We start from the raw sequence: 21,286 nt of genomic DNA, 5'->3' as shown, positions 1-21,286 counted from the left end.
GTGTCTCGCTCCCGCCCGAAGGATCCGTGGCCCTGGTGTATCGCGGGGAGAAGTTGAGTTGCGGTCGGCCCGGCGCGATCCTGTGGGGCGCACGATGACTTACGACGAGATGCGGATCGCGCGGCCCAAACACACACACATGGGATGGAAAATGATGCCCCAACATGATGGAAGAAGAACAGAGATCAGAGCCGAGAGCGTGCGCTTGGTCTGACCCGGGGCTTGCCGCGGTTCTGACGGGCACGCCGGGAGTCACTTACTGCCGGTCGGTTGGCTCGCGAGGACGTATTTTCCGATTGCTCATCTGTTCACGCACACTTGGGACTCGGTGTTTGGCATTTATTTTGGTTGCGTGCGCGCTCGTGAGTGGATCGTGTCCGCGGATCTGTCCGTAGTGTTGTGATCTATCCCACGATTTGAGGATCGGCGCTCTTCGCCGATGCACCGTTTGATAGTGATTATCGTTTGAAACACTTTTAGCGGTGATCTTCCAGTGGTTCAGTTCCAGTGAGTGGGTTGTGCGCCGGAGATGGCTCTGCTAACACCAACGACCCCTTCATCCGGTGGCACGGCGGATCGGTGTGGAGGATTGAAATCGTTCGACCTAAAGCAAGGCTACTGTAACGATGCGACGATGGATGTTTGCTTCAACACCGCTTCGACCTGTGGAGGTTGTGGCCTGCACCAACAAGGACCCGGCCTGGACTCGGTGCATCAGGGGCATTCGATGAGCTACAGCTACACACCGACTTCGGCACCACCGGCGATGCACTTCTCGAACGCCGGTTACGGTTACGGTCCTGCGGTGCTGGGCTATCAACAACAGTCCGTCGGCTCGAACTCGAAGACTGACGACGATCTGTTCTTCAAGTTCGATCCGGAGTACATCGAGAAGCTTCAGTCAACGTCCAGCTTCCTACTGTCGCCGGCTTCGACGGCGGTCACTACTCCGCTCACCTGCCAGAGTGTTCTGAGTTGCGCCAGCAGCTGTACGGCGGCCACGGATTACTATAACTACAACGAGGTTAACTGCCAGTCGAAGAACCAGTCACCTTGTTCGTCTCCGTTCGCCGGCGACTCCTGGATGGACGACTTCTCGCTCGGTATGACCCTCGATGAGGCCAGCTACTCGGCCTCTCCCAAACCGAGCAACGTTCAGGGGACCAACAGTTCCACCTTGCCACCGATCGGGGCCGCTTTCGGTGGATCGTTCGATCGTTCAAAGTCGCAACCACAGACTGCTGCTGCTACTGCTGCTGGGTACGTTACGGATCTGTTCGATGTGTCCTTCATGGAGCAGTTCAACAGTAGCAACGACACGATCTCCGGATCGTCGAGCTGCCCGACTACCGGGTACGACGCGTACAGTTACGCGGCGGAAAACTACAACAAACCGAACCCGTTCGAGGTGAAGCCCAACCGAGAGTTTAAGGACATCTGGAGGGACGGCTCCCGGCAGGGTGGCAGCGAAACGTGCGACCACAATCTACTGCTGGTCCCGAAAGTGGAACCGCTCGAACCCCAACCGGAGCCGGAAATGGACGAGTCGGTGATTCCGCGCGAGTGCCTCTGGAGCGATTGCAACACGCTGCTGGCTGACCAACACCAACTGGTGGCGCACATCGAGAAGACGCACGTGGAAACGAAGAAGGGCGACGAGTTCGCCTGCCAGTGGGTCGACTGTCCCCGCCGGTACCGACCGTTCAACGCACGCTACAAGCTGCTCATCCACATGCGCGTGCACAGTGGCGAAAAGCCCAACAAATGTCCGGTAAGTGAGCCGCCGGCGGGTTCGTTGCACGTTCGGCTGCCGCGATTGTGGCCAACATCTGGCGCGCGCTCGGTGCTCAGGATGCGTGCACTGCACTGACTGTGACTCGCACAATAACGACGCCCCGGACGGGGACTGACTTGTCCGGGTTATGGTTGGTCCTTTTTTTCGCAACCCAACCAAGAATTGCATGTGTTTCGTTGTTGTTGCGATTACTGGCCGGCGCTGCGGAAACATTGCTCGATGTAACCCATTTCTGTACCACATTCTTCTTCTTCTTCTTCTTCTTCTTGGTGATTTTTGCTCGGCCTCGCCGAACAGTTCCCGGAGTGCGAGAAGGCTTTCTCTCGGTTGGAAAATCTGAAGATCCATCAGCGATCGCACACGGGCGAGCGGCCCTACAAGTGCCAGTTCCAGGGCTGCATGAAGGCGTTCAGTAACAGCTCGGACCGGGCGAAACACCAGCGAACGCACTACGATACGGTATGCCTGCCTGGTGGTGCCTGCCGAATCGCGGACGGTCCTTCGTTAACCTTGACGTCTCTTTTCCCGTAGAAACCGTACGCCTGTCAGCTGCCCGGTTGCACCAAACGGTACACCGATCCGTCCAGTCTGCGCAAGCACGTGAAGAACCACGCGCTCCGTCCGTTCGATGTACCACTGCGCCGGAAGTCACACCGCGCACAGGCGACCCCTCGCCGTCGATTCTCGGAGCCGCTTGCTCGAAGCTCGAAGCTCGCCCTGGCTTCCGCCGTCGATGTCACGTTTGAAGTCCCAACCGTGACCGAGTACGAACTGGTGGATGATGTGTTCGATAGCAGCCCTTCCAACCAGGAAGACCCAGGTGCCCAGAAAGTGAAGAAGTCAGGCATGGAGAACTTCAACGAGATGTCCAACAGCCTCATCAAGATACTGGCACCGCGGGAAGAGTCGATGGCCTCCGGTGGCCGATATCTGCTGGAGGAGTTTGGGTTGTCGTTCGAGCGCGAGAAGAGTTACAGCCCGGAGCAGACCGCAACGAACGGCGGGGACGGGTGTATGACGTTGATGGCCACCGAGAAGGGTTTCGTGCCGTCGTTTAGTGAGTACGATTTTTTCGGTGGAGTTGTTTAGAGGTAGGCCACAATGGAATGGCGCGCGGTGGCGGTGGCTATGCAAGTATTAGTAGTTGGCTCGAGCTGATCAAAATTTAAATTGTTATATCCTTCCGGTGCGTGTGGCCAATGTTCTCGTTCTCGTTCCCCACAATTCCGTGTTGCAGCATTGCCGTTTGCCAGAAGTAGGATGTAAAGAGATTCGTTTGCCTATTCATAACAGTTTCTACATACGATTAGGGTTTAAGTTACGGAAACTGGTTAAGTTAAGTTGTGTCTCAATTGTTGGGTCAAACATTGCTCGTCACTGAAAGCCTGAATGATCAACCAGCGTTGGCTGTTGCAATAGCTCCGGGTCGCGAGATCATCTTCCCTTAGCTTCTAAACCAAAGACATTTCCAAAATTGTACGAATGGAGGCGCTTTTCTTTTAGCGGTGTTATAATTCTCGTAAAGACAGTTAGCTAGGTAAAGTATTGAACTTTTTATCACGTTTCTTGGGTTAGACGAAGTATACTTTTATTGTAGTTTAGAAAAAGTAACAGAGATAGTCAAATCGAATGTTAGAAGGTAGCCAATTTAGCGTTAATCACACGATCACACGTGACGTTCATTTGAAGCGAATGTGATGTATTTTTGATGCTAGACATTAAGCTGCAAGTTAAGCAACGCACAGCACCAGATGTATACATTTTGCATTGCAAGCCGTAGGATTAAGTCAATTTTTGAAGTCATCGATCGAACGATCGATCATTTTAGAAGAGATAAATAAAATGTCATCATTGGAAATACCAACAATTGTGTCTGTATGTTCCTATTCCCACTCACGATCGCCCAAAATCCGAAAATTCTCTTCGTCCTGTTCTGTAACGGGATACGCTCTGTCGATGAACCCTGTTGCATCCAACCCAAACGTAAAAGATCATCGATCTGTCGTCCTTCGAAATGGGTGCGCATCCCTACGAGGGCCCGCACAGAAGTGGCCCAATAAAACCTCTTCGGTTAACGAATCCCATATGTGGCCCACGGGATCCTCAGCGCCTGCAAGGACATTAGTCGATGCATTAGCCACTGTTTAGCCACCATTAGCCGTGGTGTGACCGTAATGTTAACCCTTCGTCGCGTCGCGAAACACTCTCGTTGTAGCTAGGGCTCGTTATAAAACTCTTTTCCACAACCCACGACGATACTTCAAGACCGTAGCGATCGGTGGGGCTTGGTACTCATTAAAAAACTTGAATTTACGACGCAAGTGTTCAACGCTCTGTGCCAGTAAGCAGAAAAGGCAGTGATCGGTCGGGGGCCAATAAAACACTCACAAGCGAAATGGAAAATCCCTGAAACTGAAACAGAGTTCTGCTTCGCCTAGGATGGGACGACGACTCGTACGGGAACGAGGTTTTTCTTTTTCCACTTTTCTTCTCCACGTTTTGGGCTTCGAAACACCCTACATAAAAAAACTAGGTGAAGTGTCTTGCTTGTGACAGCAGCGCAGCGCTGAAGAATGATTGAATAGTTGGACAAGATAAACTATTGAAGCAAAAGTGCCATGTTGCCATCACAAACAAAAAAAAACGTAGAAACAAAAACCAACAAACGTGTGCTGAAAGAATAGAAGGCAGGAGATGAGCAACAATGAGTGGCACGGAGGAAAGGGGCCCCAAGAAAAATGAAGGGTTATGGAGAAGAAAAACCACGAAAAAGAATCTGAAATGTCCCCCAGGTTTTCGAGAGGCGCGCGGGCCTATAAATAGTCTAGGTGTAAGGGCGGTTGTTGTACGGTTTTTTTTGTTGAGCCTCGGTCACCGCTCCTGGGCACTCCGGCCTCCCGCGTCCACGGACCCGAGATGTCAATTCTGTGGCCACAGGAGTACGTTTGGTGATCTTTCTTCGTTTTCTTGTGCATCCCGTTCTTCAACTATGGTGCCATCTTGGCCAATCTGTGCGCGAAAGTTTTGAGAATGCTCGATGGAATGTTTAAGTGTATCCACGATCAACCACGATCGTTAGATACTAACGTGTTAACGTTTGATCAAATTGGTAGCAGGATTTTTAATAAATTAATTATAGTGTAGATTACGTTAACCGATCGAATGGCTGGCACCGAAAAGCCTAGCCCGAAGAAAAACTGCGCATCCGAATGCAGAAAGTGAAAGAAAACCGGGAAAAATAAGGGAAAGCAGGCACAGCGAACACGCGGAGTACGCTAATCGCAGTGCGCGACCGTGGGCGGGCGACGGGCCACGCAGTGGCCCTGGGGACAGGGGCGCGCGGCTGTAAGATGTACCAGAGTATAAACAATATCATAAATATTGTTTTTGTAACAACCAACCGCAAGGGTGGAGTTCCTCGACACGCTACCAGTGGACGGGACGCTTCATCTCTTCACAGGCGGCCGGGCCCAGCTCCTGAAACAAGATACCCGGACCCGGCAGGTCCGCGTCCGCGTCGTCGTCGTGCGTCCCAGCGAACGAGATCGTGCCAGATGTGCCACACAGCGCTTGAGTGCTCGAGTGCAAACGTGTTGCGCAAGGAAGATTACGCCTGGCCGGGTTGAGAGGCGGTTGAGGTTGTTGAGGCCAGGAAGGGTCACACGTCGTCGTCGGTACCGCCAGCATGCGATCGAGTGAAACCGTCTCGTTGGATGTCACGGCGATCTAGCCTACGGGGAAAGGTATCTGGAAGTTCTCGTCAATGATGTGGCACTTGATCTGGATCGTTCAGATCGAGACGCCTTAGCCGGGGGCGCGTAAAAGGCCATCAGCTTAATGAGCCTGCTTCCCGATATTGCCCACGGAAACGTCGCACGGGTGCGACTACATCGCCAGAAGCCTTTCAGCCCATCAGCCCGGCCTTTCGATCGCGTGTTCCACGTCTGCGCAAAAACTGCATCGGCCTGACAACGCACCATCTGAAGATAATTAAAGTGAGCCCCGAAGATGACGCCAACGGGTACGAACGGTTGCACTGTTTTCCACGGGTGCCACGGTTTTCCCGGGGTTGGGCCGGTGTTGAGGGGTGTGGGTGACAATCAAAATCGAGAGTTTATCACCGCCCGATGCCCCCGTTGGCGGTTGCTTCCTTTGCTAACAATTTGTTTACATTCAACACTCGGAGCACGGAGAACATAAATTTTCGGGTATTAAGCAGCATTAACAGCCGTTACCGCGGGAGTTCGTCGTCACGGTTCGTTTTCAATTTGGTGGCTTTTTGATTAGATTATTTTTTTAACGATCGCTCATGCCAAAAACCCTTGTTGCTGCTGGAAGAGAAGGCTGCAGATCATTCCGAGTCAGAACCGGTTGGAAACAATCCCGTCGAGGTTCGATGGACATCAAAAGGACGCACATGGGTCAGTCAGACATGAAGCTACCTTAATTTAAAACATCGCGTGAAGCTAGTTAAATATTAATACATCATTTGTCGGTTAGTTAAAAAACGTTGGCGTGTTTCTCGAGTTTCTATAAAACTTATCATCTTGGTCTTGTGCACTCTAAGGTTAAAAAATCACGTCTTATCATTTTATTTCCGAATTTTTTGGTCTGTTTCAAAGTACTTACCGTTTCATCTATTTGTTACCGAAGGAATGCGCCATGCTACGTAACGAATGCTCATCGAAAGCAAATTAAAGGTACCGTTCCGTTCAATCATCGACTAAAAGAGTGAAAACACATTTAAAAAAATGTACGTTATTTAAATTAAATGTAACTTATTTTGGGCCACGGACAGACAATATTTCCAACTGCAGTAAAACTGTGCTCTCTTGTTGCAATCGAATACGGATAACGGGCGCAACGATCAATCTGGGCAACTCAATATCTTGTCGGATCGGTTCTGACAGGCCAATTACGGGTGTTTGAAAACAAACAAATCTAAAAGCAAAAAAATCCTCGCAGACAGCAAGTCTGCTTGAAATATTTGAAACTGCACAGAGTGTGGCGCAGACTTAAACCCCTGAATCTCCAACCATCTGGCGCAAAAAATGTTTCGTTTGTTCTCGACATCCCACCGTCAGCAGCACCGCGCCCGAAATTGAATTCGTCGATCACGGGGCGCATCACAAACAAACAAGCCGAGCCTGTCACCGGGAGCCACGATCGTGTCAAAATGAGATTTTTAATATTTTTGAATATCTCTTTTTTTGATTTGCTACACGGGTGCAGCCCCGGCCTGGCAGCACTTGACTCTATTGGGCGGCCTTCGAGCATGGCGTGCCACAGGGCACAAGTGCAAGACACGGCGCAGCACAAGACCGCGGCAGGGGCCAGGCGTGGCTTCTCGGAGAGCATAATAACAATTCAAAAGTATACCCCCCTGGCGCAGCGCTCGTTCGCGCGGCAAGTGCGTAAGTAATCGTCTATAAATCACTAACAACGTCGTCGTCGTTGTGCTTCGAAGTGTGTTCAGCAGGCACCGTGATGAAGATGTGCCGGCGGAGCATGCGGACCGCCGGGAGGCAGGCATGGACCGCTGGCGGGGGCTGGCCGATGCGAGACATATCACAAAAATAAACACGCGGTTTTACCCCATACCTCGCGGACATGAATGAAAATTGATTTTTACTTCACTCACGGGCACGAACGGGTTCACCGTGCCGGTCCGGGTCCTTTCGAGCGTGATCACGACGAGATTATGCGTGGGCCTACAATTAAGCAGAATCATTAGTCTTATTCACAATTTAAAGTATGTTTAACAACTGATTACGGTGGCAATCGAAAGGATGGATTTGGTTTAGCAAGCTTGAATGGCCAATGATTGCACTGTTATTAATTCACGTATTGTTACCTTCGATTGTTACTTTCGAGTTCTTTGATCTTAAACAATGAGTTTTTGCTATACGTCATCGGTTGCTAAGCGAAACAGACGTCAGTTCGGACCGTACCAGCCTGTGCGCATTAACTTGAGCGAAAAACTTTGGGTTGCTCCCTTAGTACGGCTCTGTCCGCTCTAATTATAAAAAAAACTAAATAATAACTTTTGATTCTGCTTGACACTTTTAAACACTCCTGCATTTTGTTTAGAAGAGAAATCCTTAAGAGCCTCAATCAAGTAAACCATGTAAACAATGCCGATGTACTGGGGCCCAAAAGATTCGATCTAAGAACTTAGCAAACTTAAAAATTTATCTTCTACCGGCACAAAGTTACGCTCGTACACGGTACCGACGCCACACCAGCACATAACGTGTTAACATAGTCCAACAGCTTCTTCTGTAGCTTACAATGTATTCCGACCGAGCTAGAGCTGTCAAATTCATTCTCGCGTAGTTCTTGGAAATTGCTCTCGGGGAGCATGCAATTGATTCAGAACCCACCGTTTCTTCTTTTCATAATGCGGGCAGTTTCTTCGAAATAGTAGGTAAATGTCCACAATGACTTACCTTCATTGTGAGAGCACTCACCACTACCCCGAGCAACCGCCCTTTCCAAAAATTTGTTGAGACTAAAGTTCGGACAGTAAATTCCGAGACTCATACAGAATTTCGACCACAACACCATCGTCGGTTGGACCGTTGTTCTAGCGATGTTTATATAAAGATGCACACGGGAGAAAAGTTTGAGATGTATTTACATCAAATTTACGATGATAAAACAGAAGATAGCGTTTACACAATATGTCGTCTTACAAGAGTATTAATAAACAATGCCTAATAAGGTACAATTCTTTAATTTTACAGCACACAGAGCATGCTTTTTGCACAAAACCAACGCGCAGCTGCGAGGTACATGCAGAATTTTGCACAATTTAGGCGTCCAAACAAAAGCTGTGGTATGATTGGTGGCATCAGTTGTTCATTACGAATACATATTATTGGGTGGTTCGGAGTAGCAGCAACAAAATGAACATCCATAAAGAGAAATTAATGGTATCTTGGATCGTCGCCTGCCTGATTATTCAGTGCCATTTGTCTACGCCCATGGAGAAAGCCTTGTAAAAACCCTACAAATGCCATCTGTTGATATTGCCAAGAAGCAAGGACTGTCAAAACGTGGCTTACGCAGAAAGTAAAAAAGTGCTCTTTGCAAATGTGCGCTACTAGATCGCTTGTGGTATTCCTAAATTCAGGACGAACGATATGTGAAAATGGTTCTGGTGTCATCGGATTGAACAGTGCAATCGGTTCAACGTCGACTAAACAGTAAATTGGATGGTTAGAAGTCTGCGTTCCTATTTCTTTGCAGCCGCTCGACAAATGCCGGCAACGTGGATGAGCAAGCGAAATGTTCGCTGTCCGTACTTCTGGATCGTCATCCTGGACCAGCGTAATTTACAGTTTCAGTGGAACGATGAAGAAAACGTACAGGATCATATCCCCGTTTTTGATCGCCGTGCCAGCAACCATGTCGTCGACAGCGTCTTTGTACTGATTCTCCGAAATGACAAGAATGTCTTTGAAATGACAAGAATTGTGTTACTCAAGGTCACAAAGTTCGTAAAACACAAGCAAACTCATCTCAGCTATCGGTGCTTCGTTGCTGTCGGCCGTGTGAATTGTACCAATTTTAGTGAATTATGCCGAAAGATCGCTCTCCTGTGCCATGTCTCCATGTGAAAGTAGTGAATGTTCAAAGATCCAAACCTTCATTGCCATTGAATATGGTGTGACAAAACAGGTAATTAACAATTAAGAAATTTAAAAGCTATTTATCGCCGTACGAGAACGAACGATTTGCTCGGCGATTCATCAAAACCGAACCCCAGGCGATCGTTGAAGTTTTCCTCACTGAGCCATCACGACTCGGTAAATCCGGTGTAGACCATGCGTTTGCGTGCGCGAAGGAACATCGCCACCGCAAAACTGGAAAACTGGAACGGAAATTGTTCGTGTGACAAATTGTTGTCTTGCTTCTTTACGTGCGTCGTCCTCTTTTCCGGAGGCAACGAACCAGCGAAAACCCGACTCGCGATCATCCCGGTGGGCGCTCATCCACTCATCATTCTAAACGATCCTCTGCTCCCCGGAACGAGATGATTAGGGCGAAAGGCCGACCCCATAAATATGAACCGTTTGTCGAAACATCACACCCACGGTAAAGTGGGCCCACCCGGGAAGGTGCGCCAGATCCGGCTTCCGACTTTCCCGGACGGAAATTTAACCCAAGGGCTTAAGGCAGACCCGACCCAGCACGGGGCGCCCCTGGCCGTTTAGAGAAATTCATCAAATTAGTTTATAAACACTTTGTCGCGTTGTTTTGTAAATACCGTTTGCCAGTGCAGGATGGCGGGATGATGGATCGCCGGCTAGCGGTGCATCGGCAAAGTGTATGTGTGGCAAGTGGCCATTGCAGCCGAGAAAGGGGACGCTCCCGCCGGCTGCGGCAACTAATTGGAGAAGTGTGAAGTTAAGAACCACTTACGCACTGACGTAAATCGGCAGAGCCGGCAGCTCCGAACTTCCGAAACGTGACCCGAGCGGTGGGAACCCCGGCCGACAGGGCTCCCGAGGCCCTGCGTAGCGTTTGTTGACGATCTTCTAAAGCCCCGAAGTTGATGGGTAGTGGATTTTGTTGTTCGACGTGCAACATTATGGGCCATTTCGGGCCCATCGAATCCTTTTCGGGGTGCATGGAAGGTGCATTAGGTCGGGTCGAGAGAGCCCCTGATGGGAATGTGTGGGAATGTTCGGAACATCAACTTCCAAGGGTGATCCCAGGGTATTAGGTGATTATGGAGCGGGTTCTAAACGATCGTGTCACTCTTTGGGTTCTGATCAGATGGCGTCGGTGGTTTTTTCATAAATCTTTTCTCGCTTTCGTAGAGTGAGTAACTCTTGCATGAGTCTTTAAATGATCACAAACATCCGTTCAAAAGCAACTTAAGCTTTATTGTGCTCTATTCGAATGCGATCTTTTGACCTATGGTAGGAAAAAAATTGAATTTTTCATCAATAATTAGCTCTCAAAACTGGCCGGCAGTAATTTGTGACAAATTTCGATATTTCACGCCTTTTCCTGTTCACAGTTTAAAGTTGGAAAAAGATTTTCCCACAAAACCAACCACAAACCCTGCCGGGCTCGAAGGAGCACAAGGACCTGCGTCCCGTTCCTCATTACACGCTCCATAAATCGAACCAGCTCGACTCGATTTTTCAGTCTTCCGAAGAACCGACAGCCCGGCGGGCAGCGCTGGAGACAATTTATGGTGATTAGTTCGTGCGGCGGCTTCGGAACCCGCAGTGCTTAGCTTCCTTGCCCGCTCAACACTTGCTCAACCGGATCGAGGACCGACGCCCGACGAAAAGGATCAACGCCACCAGACCGGTCGGGGCGTTTGAACGCTCCGGATTCGATGCGCCCGCCGTGACTGGAGGAAAAATTATGAAGTGCAACGAAACGTTTCCCATGTCGTCCTGCGGTTGCGCAGCGGCGAAGTTCGGTTGGAAAATCCGAAAAACATTGTACGGCGGACTGAGCGGGTTCGTCCAGGAAACACTGGGACCGCCTTCGGAGCTCAAAAAGTCGTAAAATTTGGGGAACCCCGTTGACGATGAGGCCGAACCAGCAGAGCAAACGGGGAAAATTGGAAAATTGTGCGCGCAACACGACTCGATTTTATAGCATTTTTATGTGTAAAATCGTCTCTACAATGTATTGCGGGACGACGATCGTTAAACCGTCCCGAGCGAGCCGTGGTCACGTGAGGTTTTATTGCATTTTAACCGTGCGTGTCAGGGCTCGGGAAAGGATGCGTACACCGCCAGGGAGTGCATCGTCGATGATCGATCGTCGCTATTTTACGATCGATCAAGTAAGTTGTTGAAAATTATCGACAACCCTATTCCGGTTGCTTCAGGCTGTCAAACGAATGGCCAATTTTTCAACTATCTGACACCGAAGTGATCTTTCTTGTTTGTAAAACTGTAAACATACGATACAAATAATTAGGGTACGCAATGATCAGTCAGGATACGCAAACATATCGTGTTAGAACGTTCCAGTCGACGTTAACCGATCAGCGGTTAGGAGAATCAATGAAATTAATTTATGTTATAAACTAGTGGTTATATTGGGACAACCTAATATCGGGCTAAGTGATCCATAGCATTCTGGGTCCTTTAGTGATTTAGTTTAAAGTGTACCTTATAATGGTACAGTGATTCGTCCTTTGCCTGCGTATTCTTCATCAGCTTGTTGGCCGCATGATCGTTGTTGGATGGACAGGCCAGAGATACCAAGCTCAAGAGTCGTGATGTACTATTATTTACAACCAGGTGCGCACTTGAGCTCCGTTTACCAGGCGAAGAATCATTCGTCATATGTCAGAAGATCACGAATGAAGCTGTGAAAGCTGTAAACTAGCTTCTAGCTTGGCTGTTAAGTTAGAAGCCCGTTGCTTTAATAAATAAATAAACAACGCTTCAAAGTGCGTAGACAACATCTTTCGTCAGTGAACACCATTTAATATTTAATTAAATATTTCACGTGTACAGTTCTTAAAAACTATTCAGAAAAGGGCAAGGTTTTAATTGCCAAACTCTAGTTCGAAAAGGCACGGCTGCATTTTCTGTGCTTAATTCCAGAATATGTATGGCTTCTTTTGTTCAATGTATTTGCCCTGCAACTTAAAGTGTCGAGGCCCCGGTCTTCTGTATAATAATGTCATTTACCAGCACCAGCATGGTTGTAAAACACTTTTCCCCGTTAACAATTCTGGTTCATAACATCACTCCCCGTACACGGGCATGTTAATAGCTTTCTGGAACAAATACAGCGATTTAACGATTTTATTTTATGACATTTCTGGGGAAAAACTAATGATGGATTCAACTGCGTTCTCTAATCCTTTAGCTACAGGAACCTCCGGTTGTTGTACCAGTGATGGTGGAAAATGGAAATATGACGAAAGAAAACAAAACCGCCGGGGGTCGATCAGTCGATCGGTGCCGGAGTCGAAAAAACTGAGGGACAAAAAAAGCCAACAACTGACAAAAAATGTCACATCCCTTCACGTGTACCGGCAGCAGCAGTTCACGCTTCAGCGCACCCAAAACATTGATCCACCACCAGCCGCGTAAATCAAAACTGAACGCCAAAGGTTCTCGGGCACCATCGCCAGCCGAAAGGAAAATCGCAAAAGATCACACAGGCACTCGTGTTGCTTAGGGTCCAACCTAAGCCATGGTTTGGTGGAAGTGTTTAGTTTTTTATTCCTTCCCCGACGATCGATGACGATCGTCTTACTTCAGGAGCAATAAAAGCAACCCACAGGATCCTGTTTCGTGGCCCGAAACGATTCCAGCAACCGCGATGCGACGTGATGTGATGTCCTGTCAACGCGGAATCGGCTTGTAACGAGTTCGGGATGGCAAGTTGCCCGCCGCCAGCACACAGAGTATCCTTTTTGCCGCGTTCCCGTGTTTCCCGTCGACACACATGCTTCTGTCGTCCTGTTTTTGGTGACGTTTTTCGGCTTCTCGGTCGGTTCCCAGCGTTTTCGGGATCTTGCCGCGCGCACCACCCCCCATGGATGTCATCGGCTCGAAACCGTTAGCGAGATAATTAATATTATTTTAATGTTCGCTCAAAACAGCTCCTAACTGTCTGTTTGGGTACGGTAACGATCGTAAAGGCGAAGAGTCGCGGCGATGCCCGTGAGTGGATGTGGCCGAAGCAAAAAAAGGAAAACAGAACCCAATTCCACGGCCGAACCTGTGGCGAGAAAAAAGCCCGGCCCACTAGAGAGCTGCGTTTGGAAAATGGTCCATAAAACCCATAACCCTTGAGTCACTTGAGCGAACGATCCGTGCGCCCGGATCGTGGAGATCCCCAAGGGCGAGGAAAATGGACAGAAAATCACCTAATTTGAGGCCGTCGATATGGGAACGTGGTAGCCGAATTCCAGATCCGCGTTGGCGTGCCACGGCGATGATGGATTTCGGTTTTCAATCTCTCCGCGGTGGTGCTGGTGGCCATAGCCTTCTTGGTTCTTCCAATTATTGCTTCGCTTTGTAGGGCAAGCTCGACGAGAATCCTTTCGGGCATTCCTTGGTAGCAGCTACCGGATTTTCGAAGGATTTCCCCGGGAAACGCTTCGTGGGAAAACTGTTGATCAAGTCGAATTTTTTTATCGTTTGTTTTTTGGTTGAAATCCATTTGGATGTTAAATTAAAATTGAGCAGCCGGTATGACGTTGGGCAGGAAAAAGGAACGCTAATTGGTAGAAAATTGTTGCAACATAAGAATCTGTTAAGCGTAAACAACCGTCAAAGTCAAGCATATCTCAAACATCTTTTTGATACTGAAAATTTCAAATTAATTTGATTGAAAAAGCGGCAAATTTCTTGAATATTTTGTTCCGTTTTGTCATGTCGAGCAAGGATACGTTAAATGACCTGCAAAGCCATGAGCAAATCTTGTCCCAAACGCTACGTTCGTTTTTTTGCTATCAAATTCTACAGCAAAGCGTGCCAATTTCGCTGGCAATCTCCATGCTGTCGCTGGCACTTTTTTTTTTGCCACTTCCCATATCGGTGGCTGGTGGTGTCAAAGACGATGTGCGCCGCGTCTTAATCATTCGCTAATGCTCGTAAAAAAAGGCGATTAAAAATGGCACACGAAACGCCATAACATATTCGTAAATTATCACCAATGTGGCAATATCATGCCCGACTGCCAACCGGTGACATCCGGCTCTCTTCGGGGCGACGGGGCCACAAAACCCGACCTGCTGCGCCCTACTGCCAAAATCCAGCCGAAACGAGGCAAGGCAAAAACAAATGGCCAAAATAGCGAAAGCGAGTCGCAACGAGCCATTTTTTAATGAGTCTTTAAATGGAGTCTTCTTTATGAAGATGGACCATTTTTTTTTGCTACGAAGCAAGGGATTATCTTTCGTGGGTTGGTGGTGTGGCTTCAGCGTTCGGTTTTATCGGCCGCACGAAGGACGCACATCGAGCAGGCAGCTCGAGGACCGCAGGACCGCGCCGCGAGGAGGACGTGCCGCCGAGTCGGCGGCGAACAAATGTCTGCCAAGTGCGTCCCGACCATGCGCACGATAAGCGAACACGTGCGAAACGTAGTTTTTGTCACATGATTTTTCGTTCCTGCAGCCGGCCCTCGCACATGTGCAGAGCGGCGTGTGGCATCGGAATTAAAACAAACAACTGCGAAGCGTATAGCGCAGAAGTCACCGAGAGCCCTTGATCATGTGCGATGAAGGAAAGCCTGTACTCGACACAGGCAGGAGAACGGCGTATCGAAAAGAAAGAAGATATACCTCATGGCATGCGAATGCTGTTTTTGGGTGCCGAAGTGATAGCCGAGGGACTGATTGATAACAGTATTTGGTTGGCAAAAAATATATGTATTAAGAATTCCTTCAAAGATTCCACCAGGAAAACTTCTCTTTCACTCTGTTAGTGTCATGCGCCGCGGTCGGTTTCTTATCGCACGTCTAGTCGATCGTTGGAAATATTGAAATATCATATAAACAAATATTTGGGAGATCTGTTACGATTATTGACTATGATTTCATTATTAAGGATCCGACGGAGATGACACAATCTTTCTGTTGCATTTGAAACAGTTTATTGTAAGCGAGGTCACTTAATCTGTTATGTACAATTTAAACGATTCGAATTAAATTAAGAGTTCCTGTAAAATTTAAATCCTTTAAGGATAATCATTGTTTTCTGCCCTCCAAGCGCAATTTTCAGATAAAGGAACAAAAAGAAGTCGCTTGAGGTTAGATCGGCTAGGTAAGTGGTCAAGCAGTACAAACTGTAATTCACGGATTTTCACCATGGCATCCGCTGAACAACGTGACGGTTACGTGAGTCCGGCAGCAAACTCGCGGACAGCTTTGTCAAGTCTTAATGTTTAATGTGACAAACTTTTTTGACATGTTCGCTCGTCTAGCACCATTTGGGGAACTTTGGCGATGTTTTGGCCAGTAATTGCAGTTTTTGGACGTCCCGAACGTTCATCGTATTTCAAGGTCTTACAACTGCGGAAAATTTCACAGTGGTAAATGATGATGCGGATTCCCTATACACCTGAATCCTCTCATTCAAAATGGCTAAAACTATGGTGAGTAACCGTCAGACGATTAGCAACCAAATCCGCTAGCTTTCATTTATTATTGTTGCCATCTTCATGTTGATTTCGGAAACTTTTCAGACCACCTTCGTATTTCTTTTTTTACCAGAGAGAAACTCATCCTTTTATGTTTTGGCGTGACACCGAGTCAGCCGTCCAGTTTATTTGAATTGTTTTGTTCCTAAAATTCTTACACAATACCTAATTAAGACTATAAATTATTAAATGATTTAACCGCGTCGCTTAAGAACTGAACTATGATTGTATCACTCAACGGTAGTGATAAAGTGGAAATGCACGCCGTGCGCCGCAATAGTCTTAGTTGCTACATTTTCTAGACGATTCACATTCACACAACACTCACCTTTGCGGGGTGCGACACGTTTTAAATTACTTTCCCGCTCATTCCGAGGCGCGCATTCTCTCGCTTTCTCTTTGCTACCATTCCAGGACTAGAAACTGATTCAATATCAGCAAAAGCAAAATGTTGGAAATTGATTTAAAATACCTATCGCTAGTGTCCTACGGGGTGTAATTTCGCATTCTCAGTCACGTCGATTCCTGCCGCACTGACCGCCTTCTGCCTGCGGACTGGACTGGAACAGGGGATGCTAGGTGTCGGTGCTACTGGGGAACAGGGAACAGGGAACAGGGTGTAACATTTACACGAAGCGACACCGCATGTGCGTAAGGAATGTTCTGTGCGGCCCAGTACACCGTGTAGGCTTGGTAACATTTAAATTCGGAGCGGATTTACCGTGTCAATACCGGGGAAAGGGTACCGGTCAAAAGGGGAACAGTGATTGATTCATTTAAAAAAGCTGTCTTAAATGTTGCTGTACAAATTTGACTTAACTTGGCCAATCGGGCCGGGTGTGTCGCGGCGGTTTGTTGTCGTTCGAAACGAAACTAAAACACATCATCATTTGACTAACTAATTAATATCCTCTTCCACCGCGTCCGCGTTTTGCGTCCGGGCCGGACCGGGTCCGGTGCGAGAAAGCGGCCGGTAAGTAATTGGAAAATAAAATATCCTATTACGCGCACTACTCCTATTATTACGCACCGTGTGCGCGCGCACTACTTTAGACGTGATCGCGGATCGGTAGCGGATGGGCCTCCGAGTTGAACACGTACCGGTCGAGATCGATTTCGTTGCGATCGTCACTGAACAGCAGATAGAAGTACTTTAGCGTTTCCCCCAGCCAGAAGGTTTCCATCATGTCGCGGGGCCGCGTGTTGAGCGGGTTCTTCACATTACCGATCGAGGTGTAGCCGTTTTTGACCTTCGTGTAGCGATTGAACGCCTGAAAGATCGTCCAGCCCATATCCTGGTACGTGCGGTTGCCGGTGATGGCGTAGAAGTAGTACAGACTTTCGATAAACTCCGGCCGCAGCAGGTTGTGCGCATCGTTCGTCTTGACGTAGATGTCCGTCTCGGACTCGCCGTTCACGTTGAAGTACGTGATCTCGGGCGCGAGCTGCGTCGGTTGCTTCATGTACGTCTGGTAGCACGTTTCGAGCAGATCCGTCGCCAGCCGGTGGTGCGTCTTTGGCATCCCGTTCTTGTAACCGAGCAGCAGCGTACCGGGCAGGTAGCAGGTCAGGTGGTCCATCTTTGGCTTAAAGTCTTTCCCATTGATCAGCTCCCCGATGTAGACGTGCTTTTCGTTTGGCGTCGTTCGGACCAGCTGATTCAGTACGCCACTCATCGCTTGTCGATAATCCTCGATGAGACTGCAGGAGTGAGAGAGAGAGAGAGAGAGAGAGCCAGATCGAGGTCAGAAACCCCGTGGTAACCGGTTCCCGGGCACACTTACTAATCATCGTTCTTCTTGCCCGTCTGCAGCCACTGCTTCAGCAGATACTCGTAGTACGAGTCGGCCCGCGCCCCTAACGATACCGTTGCAAAGTTGCGAAACAGTCCCGTGTTGGCGTTGATAAAGATCGGCACCAGGCCCTCGTTTTTGTCCAGCTCGTGTACCTTCAGATTGACCCTCGCGGCCACCTGCCGAAAGATACGAAAGGACGGAATGAGAATGGGTGTCGTTATTGTTGTCGCCGTCCCACTCGCTCACGTTTTCAAACACAGGATTCTCGGCACTGCGCGAAAGATCACGGAACTCGAGCTGAATAGTGGTGACCTCGCTGGTCGAGCTGTCTGGGGACCACTTGGGCGCGTGGGCCGTCAGCGTACCGATGTTGACGTCGGAAAACGGTATGCCGGACGGTGAGTCGAAGCACGGCAGCAGCCGGTTGCCCAGGTCGATCGCCTTGTCGAGAAACATTCGATCACCGCTCAGATGGTAGGCACTGAGCAGCCCACCAACGACACGGATCGTCACTTCGAACAGGTTAACCTCACGGTTTACGTCAAACTTTAGGTACTTCTCGACCCAGGTCCTTGCCTCATCGAACTCGTCCTGCAGATCCATGATGTAGAGCGTATCAAGGGAATCGATGATGGTAAGTCCGAGCCCGAACCAGTCCGAGTATCCCATCGAGATCGGTTTCAGGTTGTCGTGGCCCCAGGCGTACTCTTTGTAGCCCTTCCACGAGTGTTGGAACGCTTCGACCACCGCCCGTTGCCGCTCGTTCGTTGGACCCTGCGGATGAGAGAAGTGAACGAGTCAGGCAACTAGCCGAGTCGCAGATTTCCGTGAAAGCCAACACCGACCGGGACACAAAAGCAAGCCAGTCAACATAAGCCAAATCAACAGAGCGCGTACCTTGAAATCTTTCGCACCGGGAAACGCTGCACGGTGGTTCTCCTCCAGCACGTTTTCCTCGTTGTCGACGATCTCTTTCGGCTCCTCGCGCACGATCTCGAGTGCCGGGCCGGGGCTGGTATCGGGCGGCTGGCCAACGGCAACCGCTTGGGCCTCCTCCGTAGGCGCATTCCCTTCCCGATGGCTGTCGGTCAATTTAACTTCCTTCACGACAGACTGCGCAATCACTCGCTCGTGCTGCTTTACAGCGTTCAGAGAGAAGCGGACGCCACGGAAGACACACAAACGCGAGACACGGACAAGACGGACAGACAGTGAGCAACGTTATCGCAGCGAAGCAAAAGACGGGTGCTTACCCTCTCTTTGAAGGGGGCAATCTGGATGTGTTCCAGCGAATCGATCACATTCGAGTCGGAACTTCGGGACGGATCGTCGAGCGGTAGCATGAAGAACACGATGTAGAAAATGCAGCACCCGGCCAGAAAGATGCAGGCCAAATTCTTCTGAAATCGTGACAACTGATTCCAGTGCTGTGGGAAGGAGAAGAAGCAACCGGTTAGTCACCGGGCCGGCGTGAGAGCGACCGCCACTTACCCTCTTTAGGCTTTTTCTAGACCCCACGCTGGTCACAATGAGCGGTTCGTTGCTTACAGGCAGTGTCACCGACACGTGCTCCATTTTTGGTTCCATTCCGATCCGATTAACCGCAGGCGCCGTTGGAAAGCCCCACTGACAACGGAACACGACGCTGTACCGGTTTCGGTTGCGTATCGGTGACCCACAAAAAATCTGTACCACGTAAACTCTGCGAACCGAAACGACCTTTATCGTCCTGGGAAATGCAGCATTCTGAACACTTGTGGTGACCAACGATTGCGAATGTTGGCCTCGATTGCGGAGTGTGTGTACAGCAGCAGCACGAGCAGCCGCCAATCCGGTTGAAGGTGGTACACGATCAGCTGAACGAACAACAACAACCACGGAGAGAGCTTCTGATTTGTGGCGGACTTTCCGTGAAAAACGAAACCCCCCTTCCGTGAAAACGAAACCAGAGCCAGTGATTTATTTTTATATCGCCACGAAACGTCAACAAGAAAATTTGCAATTCGCGAACCGTGGAAACGTCAACAAGAACGTTGCTTGGGCTGGCCAGCTTGTAACAACCTTGGCATCAGCCAAATGCGATGATACTGCGGGGACAGACGATGCGTAACGAAATGTTTTTGGCATTACAGATTAATGCCAAACTGCTGCGCTTCTGTCAAAACGTGTATGGGTCGTCCGACCGAAAATCCGACCGTAACACACTGTTTGCATACGCTTTGTAAATAATCTAAGTTCTATAGCAACAAAATCGAAAAAAACAGAAAAAAATATTCAGAAATCAATTTATTTCTCTTCTATTTTTGTTTTCTCGGGCTTAAAACACGTACGTAAACACGTTTCACATTTCGTTTTTATATTTTTTCTGGCACACAAAGCGTAAACGATTTGACATTATAAATTAATTTGACGCCAGTGTTTACGCTTCGTGTGGCTTCCCAGTCTCAGGAGTGCTGTTGTTTACGAACATTCGCGTCTAGAAGCTGTCAAAAATCAACCATTGAAGCAACCATTGCTTAATAAACAAGTGCAAAGCGACGCTTTTACAAAATCGGTGAAATAAACGACTGCAGTGAAAATGGAGTTTTCGGCATTGATTAAGAATGAGCATGATGTTGAGTAAGTCGGTGTTCAACAAGGATTAAAAGGTATAATAGCGAATTATTTACCAGAACCTCAAAAATATGTCGATGGTGCCTGTCGTCGCCCACTGACGCTTTGGAGGCTCTTGCGAACGACGATTCTAGGCAATATGAAGTACGAAAAATCTTCGATTTTACTGGTATTCAGGTAGTAAAATTGTAAAAACAGACATCTCACTTTGTTGTACAAGAAAAACTGGTCTATGAGACTCTTATTTTTACAGATTGAATTGTCTCCCGGAGTTCAATCGTATTTGTGTACGATGTGCGAATCGCGTTTGAAAAAGATGGATCTGTTTCGCTGGCGATGCAATCGAAACAATGATTTGGTCGATAAATTTATCGAAGAGCAGAACAAAGCGAAGAAAGTATCAGAAATCAGTCAAAACCATTTTGACCACTCTGCTGAACAAACGGTTGGCACAGAATTGTCAATTAAAACTGAAGTTACCTCACCGGATACAGCGAAGCATTTACACTTGAATCAGAAGTGTTTTGATGTTCATCAAGCAAATAGTACATATGAATGTTATGGCAAAATACCTGATGATTTATTCGAGGCAGAGGATAATCCAATTGCAATTAAATCAGAGTACGAAGAGGTCGATGAGCAGCATCAGCTGCAAACAACGAATGATGTTTTAAAACAGGATAACCACAAAAGCCATCTCAAAAAACGAAAGAACCACTGTCCTCATTGTTCATCAATGTTCGCACACTCATCTAGCCTAAAGAACCATATCTGCACTCGTACCGGCGAAAAGCCTTATGTTTGTAAAGTCTGTGACAAAGCGCTCAGTTCATCAAGGAATCTGGCAGAACACTCGAAGATTCACAATAAGGACAAATATCATCAGTGTCCTTATTGTTCAGCAACGTTCGCAAAGTCAGATAACCTAAAGAATCATATC

At 48.4% G+C, this 21,286-nt stretch overlaps 2 protein-coding genes across 2 annotated transcripts; one reads left to right on the top strand and one right to left on the bottom strand.

The window, feature by feature from the left end:
- The first annotated feature begins 529 nt into the window (after nucleotides 1-529).
- Nucleotides 530-2,884, top strand: LOC131206985 (transcriptional activator GLI3-like). Its single transcript, XM_058199592.1, has 3 exons — nucleotides 530-1,771; nucleotides 2,093-2,254; nucleotides 2,327-2,884. Exons 1-3 carry the CDS (start codon nucleotides 530-532, stop codon nucleotides 2,882-2,884), a joined length of 1,962 nt encoding a protein of 653 aa, XP_058055575.1.
- Nucleotides 2,885-16,084: 13,200 nt separating this feature from the next.
- On the bottom strand, nucleotides 16,085-19,320 carry LOC131209814 (endoplasmic reticulum mannosyl-oligosaccharide 1,2-alpha-mannosidase). Its single transcript, XM_058202958.1, has 6 exons — nucleotides 19,225-19,320; nucleotides 18,987-19,160; nucleotides 18,631-18,867; nucleotides 17,980-18,507; nucleotides 17,722-17,909; nucleotides 16,085-17,638 (listed from the first exon to the last, which is right to left on the bottom strand). Exons 1-6 carry the CDS (start codon nucleotides 19,318-19,320, stop codon nucleotides 16,987-16,989), a joined length of 1,875 nt encoding a protein of 624 aa, XP_058058941.1. The 3' UTR covers nucleotides 16,085-16,986.
- Between the last annotated feature and the right edge of the window lie 1,966 nt (nucleotides 19,321-21,286).

The sequence above is a fragment of the Anopheles bellator genome, chromosome 2, assembly GCF_943735745.2.
Source record: "Anopheles bellator chromosome 2, idAnoBellAS_SP24_06.2, whole genome shotgun sequence".
In the NCBI taxonomy this organism is placed as follows: Eukaryota; Metazoa; Arthropoda; class Insecta; order Diptera; family Culicidae; genus Anopheles; species Anopheles bellator.
This window is presented reverse-complemented; position numbering and strand designations above follow the sequence as displayed.